The sequence below is a fragment of the Carica papaya genome, chromosome 1 (assembly GCF_054855325.1).
Source record: "Carica papaya isolate Zhongbai chromosome 1, ASM5485532v1, whole genome shotgun sequence".
NCBI lineage: Eukaryota > Viridiplantae > Streptophyta > Magnoliopsida > Brassicales > Caricaceae > Carica > Carica papaya.
This window is the reverse complement of record NC_142309.1, coordinates 8,850,518-8,857,272: the sequence shown is the minus strand read 5'-3', so window position 1 is coordinate 8,857,272 and position 6,755 is coordinate 8,850,518. Positions and strand designations below refer to the sequence as shown.

General features: G+C 29.8%; 1 protein-coding gene across 6 annotated transcripts; it reads left to right on the top strand.

Annotated features, from left to right (window-relative positions):
- The first annotated feature begins 1,815 nt into the window (after positions 1 to 1,815).
- LOC110808517 (cell growth defect protein) lies at positions 1,816 to 5,179 on the top strand. 6 transcript variants are annotated; one of them, XR_015818577.1, is made up of 4 exons: positions 1,816 to 1,999; positions 2,426 to 2,596; positions 4,764 to 4,840; positions 4,945 to 5,179. XR_015818577.1 is itself a non-coding variant. In XM_022034028.2 (4 exons), the coding sequence occupies exons 1-3, from the start codon at positions 1,904 to 1,906 to the stop codon at positions 4,835 to 4,837; spliced, it is 351 nt and encodes a 116-aa protein (XP_021889720.1). In that variant the 5' UTR covers positions 1,818 to 1,903; the 3' UTR covers positions 4,838 to 4,840; positions 4,945 to 5,179. The 6 variants fall into 6 exon arrangements, 4 of the variants coding, with proteins under 4 accessions (XP_021889721.1, XP_021889720.1, XP_021889719.1 ...); XR_015818575.1 differs by having other exon boundaries at positions 4,764 to 4,870; XM_022034028.2 differs by having other exon boundaries at positions 1,818 to 1,999; positions 4,754 to 4,840.
- The last annotated feature ends 1,576 nt before the right edge of the window (positions 5,180 to 6,755 follow it).

Sequence of the window (6,755 nt, the reverse complement as noted above, 5' to 3'; positions counted from 1 at the left end):
AGTTTAAGAGTATTAACTCATCTGTATTAGGGTTTGTCATTGAATAATAGAGTAATAGTATAGTGTAGAAATCAAAGAAATCAGTGCTTATCACAGGTATTGCTCTGGTACCATATAAAAAAATCCCAACCGGATAAAAATGAAACTTTTAATGCTCTTTTGATTTTCTACCTTGTTTATTGTGTGAAGGCATTGAGAATATATATACATGCAGGAGAGTGAAAGAAAAAGGGAGAATGTGGTCTCTGAAATCTATTAAGACCGCCAGCTGTCCCCAACAATCTAACCAATTTTAAAACAGAAAAAATATTGACATTTCATTTTCGGTTTTTGATCTGGGCGGTCCACCTGTCCATCTCCTTTAAGCTTACCTTTTTTTTTACTCTTAATTCTTTTCAGATACCTACATATCAAACAAATGTGTTGTTTGGTTGTTCGAAATTTTTTCTACTAATAACCGAATGTTTTAACAAAAGAACTATCAGTTGCTAATATTGAGAAACAGTTTAACTTTTGAACAAAATCATTAATTCTATTAAGAGATTGATTATTTTTATCTTTCAAGCATATTATGATTTGATTAACAAATGCATTTTTCGATTTTTGTCTCTACTTATAACCAGTAAATATTTATTGATCTTTATAATACATTTCAATCGTGTGACCATGAATTTTATAGTGAATGCAAAAAATTTATTTCTTAGAATTATCAATTTTTATTATAAAAGTTATTTTCATTTTGTCTTAGTCAGTTTTAAATTTATAATTTATTGATATTTTTTAAAAAATATTTTATTTATTATCAAAATATGATCCAATAAAAATAGTTATCCTAAATTTTAAAAATATAATCATTAAATCCCATAAGAAGAACAAAATGTATTCCATCTTAAAGTAACTATTCAATTTATTAATAACGTTTCATTTATATTTTTTGGATGGACAACTAGGCCGAAACTAAGATATAATATATTGTATTTTAAAATAATTATTTAATTTATTAACATAACTTGGACGTACATTTTTTGAATTAATAAATTGACTTAAACTTACTTGGTTCTTTTCATTGTATCTTCAATTTTGTTAAGTAAAGCACTAATCAAGTCTTGATTTTTTGTACACAATTAATCAAGTCTAATTTCGATTGAAAAATTTAAGGATTATTGTGCTATTAAAAATGGTCTCGAAAATCGATCCATATTTTACGAGTAGATTCAGAAAAAATAATGCTTGTTGATTTTTTTTTTTTTTTTTTTTTAAGAAATAGAGTTTGTGATTAAAAAATAACCATATTATTATTATTATTATCAATCTTTAATAACTGAGAAGATTGAAGTTCAAATCATTTGGTTTATTAATGAATCCACCAATAAACTTATAATTTGTTCTAAGGATTAAAGAGCCTCTAGTATTCTATATTTTTATTTAAAAATTAAAGAATTAAATAAATATAAGAAATAAAAAAACTAAGAGCCTCTAGTATTCTATATTTTTATTTAAAAATTATATTATAACTTATATATGTGCTGCTGCTTAATGAATGATATAATTAAGAATGTATGTATTATTAATGAAAAATATATGTACTTTAATATATATATATATATATATATATATATATATATTATATACACTAACCAACGACACATCTTGTGCTTAAGAATTTTATGTTGTACTCATGATTTTGATATTTTTGGATTAAAAAATTATATAACAAATAAATTTCCTCAATTATGAAAGTATTTATTAACCAGATCTACTGTTCTTTTTTTTTTTTTTGGGCTAAAAAATTATTATATACAAACTAAATTAAGAATTAACACTTCATCCCCGTCCTTAACTGCCCTCCCCCGCCACGCTGCTGTAGAGGTTGGAACTCTGCGTTGCAGAAACCCAATTTACTATGACGGACGCAAAGAGGCAAGGCTACGCGTGGGCAATCTCAGCCGGGCTTAATGCAGCTCTTGCTGCCATTGCTGCAAAGTTTTTCTTATCTACGGTAACCTTGTCTTAACTTCAACATTTCCATCTATTATTTTTCCATTTCAGTTTCTTACCAGAAACTCTCTCTCAAATAGACTTGTCGAATGAATTCTAAGAATCACTCCGTTATTTTCAAGCTCTTGTTGTTCAAGAAAACGATGTAATTCACGAAATTTCTCACAATTGTTTTGAGTTTTATGAATCGCATCATGAATTAGCTATAGTAGAGCGAGGGCTGCATATAAATAGCCCGTGCAAGAATTAATTAGGATTGAGAGAGGTTTAATTTAGTAGTAGATACGGCTAAGTCGGGATCCTCCGAACTCAATTGTAAACACAGAGTATTAATTTGTGAATATATGATTTATGTGTTCGATTTCACTTTCACCCTGATTTATACATATGCGTGTACTAATACTTTTCCACTTCTCACTCTTTACAGTTCATCAAATTCGGTCTAGTTATATCATTTAATGTGGTTATGTGGGGATGTTACATTAACAGCCTTAGAGCTCTCTCATCTCTGCAAGCTACAGTGACGAACTTTGCTGCTAACTTCCTCTCTTCAGGTTTAGCCGGCTTCTTCTTGTTCGAGGAAACATTATCATTTAAGGTAACTTAGTGATACTCGATAAATCAGTTACATGCTTTACTCTTTTCAAAGAAACGATATTATGCACTTTCAATGACTTTGTCTTTGTTGTGATTGTAAATACTGATTCACTTGCCTCTTTAGCAAACTAACCGCATCACTGAATCATGGACTGATTTGTGAAGGATAATATTAATATTATCAGCCGTTAATGTTGCTGCTTTCCTGATATAAGTCCTTTCTGTCTTCTTCCTAAGTTTTTTTTTCATAAATCTTTAATGTCCTCTGTGCCTGGCTTGTTTAGGACTTGTGTTAGCTTCTCAACTCAGCTTCTGATTAATTTAGGTGCGAAGCCAGCCAAACACCAAAATTTTGATACTCAGCTTAAAATTAAGTTAAATGAATTTCTGTGTTTTACATACGCATCAAACTTAAGGCAAGGTTTAGTTAGATCACACAATCATATAGAACAAGTCTGTTAAAGATAATTCACCAAATATTGTAAAAGAAAAAATTCACGGAATGTTGTGTTGAATGATTGACTCCTCTCTTAAGAGAGATTGTAGGAGTAGTTATAGCCTGTAATTTAGCTCCAAAAATGGCTAGAAAACTAAATAGGAATTTAACTCATAAACAACTCCTCATTCTAGTGGAAAGGAAAATGGTGATGCTACAATGCTTCTAACTTATAATGGTAGATTCCAAAATATTACAATAGATAGTAGATTCAATAGAACATTTGTTATATTCTGATCCACTCAAATTAGTATAAACGCTGCAGCAAGTGCAATGCTACAGCCCTACTAAGCAATTTCAAAGTAACTGCAGACAGGCTCATATGTTTTGTTTGTTCTAATATGATCTGTTTTCATTGTTAGCTTTATTTTAAAATTTAAATGCTCAGAGATAAATTATAGTTTTACTCCTTGTAGTTGGAGCCTTAATTTCCAAACAAAGCATCTGGTTTGTTTTTTGTCAGTTCACTATCTAGAGTGTGAGCTTTTAGGAACACCTTTAAATGACACCCTAGTAACTTCACATTTGTTATGTGTAACATACTTTCATGATAATCGATTTCATGATCAAGTAGCAAGCGTTGCTTAGCCATGACTATTATTATTCTGAAAATTAGCATGGGCAAGTCTTCCACACCATATATCAAAAGACTCTAGAATATAGGCAGAAATAATCATCAACAATTAAAGTTGAATGTTCTAAATTCGACATAGTCCTTCCTAATAATACCAATTTAGGTAAGATTTATTAAGAATAATAAGTTCACTTGATGATCGATGGTTAATTTAGAGAGCAGTCTGAGAGATTAGATACTAAGAATAATATGTGCAATGGATCTCTTGGCATCGTACCTTGTTGCGGTTTGATTGCATTCCATTTTCATGATTGGACTACCATGTGATTTTAAACAGGGCTGAAAACTAAATAGGAACTTTAACTCGAAAATAATTCCTGATGCTGGTGGAAAATGAAACACTAATATTACTAAAATTATAATTGTTAACTCTAAATATTACAATTAACAACTAGATTTAAAATAAATAATTCCTAATCCATTTAGAGAACCTAGGTCTGAGTCATTTCTCAAGCTGTGCAGATGAGTGCAGACGTCAGTCACTCACAAGTAAGATCTGCGAATAGTTTTCTTATTGCAAAGGATGGTTGCATAGACAATGGTTTCATGGGTTGCTTGCAAATGATGGTAAACACTTCTATAGTCGCAAAGATCCTGGACGTCACAAGACTAGCCTGTGGCATAGGTTATGTTACAGCAGAAAATAACATTTTTAGATATAAACTGTAATAGGTACATGTTCAGCCTAACAAAATCACTACTAGTTAGTACCCATGATATGAAAAATGTAGATTTTGGAGTATGATTTTCTTTAAAAGATGCGACAAGAAAGAGGGACTTAATAGTTATGCATTCAAGTTTCTCTTTTCTTTAAATGGTTAAGTTTTCTCAAGAACTTGGAGCCTTAAGCATTCAGGTAATAAACACAATACATGAAAATAGCTTTAAATGGCAAGTAATTTTGTTCTAAAATCATGTTATAGAGCTGATCGATGGCTGTAAGAAAACATATGTCAAAGTATGGGAACTATGGGTTTGTGTATCAAGTCAGCAGCAAATGAAACGATAATATATATTGTACTTCACAGTGGTTTGCAGGTGCTTTGCTTATTGTAGTGGGTGTTCTTGTACTCAGTAAATCAAGCGTAGAGGAGAAAGCTAGTATCAATTAGAAGGTGAGAAGCATGTCTGCTGCTGCTCTTCAGGTAGTTTTCCATGTCATTTCTGGTGATGCCTTGTGACGAAAGAAAGCCCAAATTATTTGTCAATTCTATTGCAGGAAAAATCATCAGCAATGCACGTGGGATTTCTTTCTCTTTAAGTCTGAGCTAAACTATAATCTTGTCCTATATCTGGAACTGAAATATAATTGCCCTTAGTTTAGCTCCAAACCAGCACCATTTGTTTTGTGCTAGTTTCGCCCTTGGAGAGCATTAAGAATATGGTACATTACTTTATTTCTCGAGTGACTGAATACCTTATTAAGGATATGTTAGTAACTTCTTTAACCTTGACCTTCTGTCTGAATTCTGCATTTTATAAGCAATAACAATGAAGTTCGTTTAATTACAACACAGAAAATACAGAAACCGTATTGAACTGTCCCAAAATAAGTACAGAAATTAAATCAGAGAATGAAAAATATAATTTATTCAGAAAATTTAGATGACTAAGACAAGATATGGCAATAATTGAACTTTACGCGGTTAAATATTTGGCCAAATTTGGATTGAATCAGCCAATTTTACCATGACCTGAAGCTCTATTTGGCAGTCTTGTAGATGAATATTAAATAAGTCAAAACCAAAAACAAAATCAGTAAAAATTAATTGATTCAATCAAAACTAACAGGTTCAGGTGTTTTTTTTTAAAAAAAAATTATAATAATACAATTTAAATATTAACAAAATATTTATATTTTTTAAATATTGACAGGTATCAATAATATATTTGAAAATTTATTTATTTTTTTAAAATTTTATTATCCTATTTATATAGATATATTTTTAATCAACAATTCAAACAATAAACCTGTAATGCTGAGGAACCTGTAACAACCAATAGATTAAAAAAATTAATTCCTGTCTCCTAACTCCTAAGTTGCAGAAGCTATGGTCGTACAGCTATTAAGGATAACGTTATAAGATCAATATTTGAATTTGCATTTCGATATATGCTCAGATAATTTCAAACGTGTATTCTTATTCTATTTTTGCATAACTCTATATTTCATACTCAAAGTAAGAATTGAGAAAACTCTCATTTCAAAAATTCTTCGTGATATCAGAGCACCGATCTTACATTTTTTTTGTCATCATGGCCTACAACTTTGAGTCACTTTGAATTCAAATCTATTAAAAGTTAATTAGCATGTGTGACCTATTAGAAGTTAATTGTCTAGTTAACAGTAGATTAATTGAAAACATAATTAAGAAACTTCAATTGTTAACTATCTATATACCACATTTGAAAATAAATTATTATACAAAAATTATTTAATTTTATTTTTCGTGAAATTGTTAGTTACAAATGTGATTTCATTATCTGAGTTTGACTTAGAATTTATAGATGAAGACCAAGCAATTAGAGTTGTTTAGGTTTTCTCCACTTCTCTTTGAAATCAGAACATGTTTATAGAATCGTTTGACATTTATTGTTTTATTTTTTACTTTTATATCATGGCTATATGAGCAGCTACATGTAATTATACATGTTTTATATAACTACTGTGTGATTTACATCATGAACTTATCGAATTTACTTGTATGTGTTCTATGTAATTTATGTTAAATCATTGTGGGTTATATATGAAGAAAACCAAGGTCTAGGAAGTACCTTCAAATTGGGAACTTAATTTGTCTAGAAGGGATGTGGTGATAAGTTTGATGTACTGTCGGTGATATCCAATAACTCAAATCAAAATTTTGAATGTAAACTAATTTCTTTATGTGAGATTGGGAGACATTATCGAATAATTATTGTATACTGATTGTAACGTTAATAGATAATTAAAAACCATTATCGACGTTGGTGGATACTGCAGAAAAACCTAGACCTTGGATAAATGAGAAAATCAATTTATAATGACCA

Bases quoted from the DNA above. Each gene is read 5' to 3' on its own strand.
- LOC110808517 (XM_022034028.2), top strand. From the start codon at position 1,904: ATGACGGACGCAAAGAGGCAAGGCTACGCGTGGGCAATCTCAGCCGGG. The intron at 2,000-2,425 runs GTAACCTTGTCT...CACTCTTTACAG, and splicing joins CAAAGTTTTTCTTATCTACG to TTCATCAAATTCGGTCTAGT. The intron at 2,597-4,753 runs GTAACTTAGTGA...TGTACTTCACAG, and splicing joins AGGAAACATTATCATTTAAG to TGGTTTGCAGGTGCTTTGCT.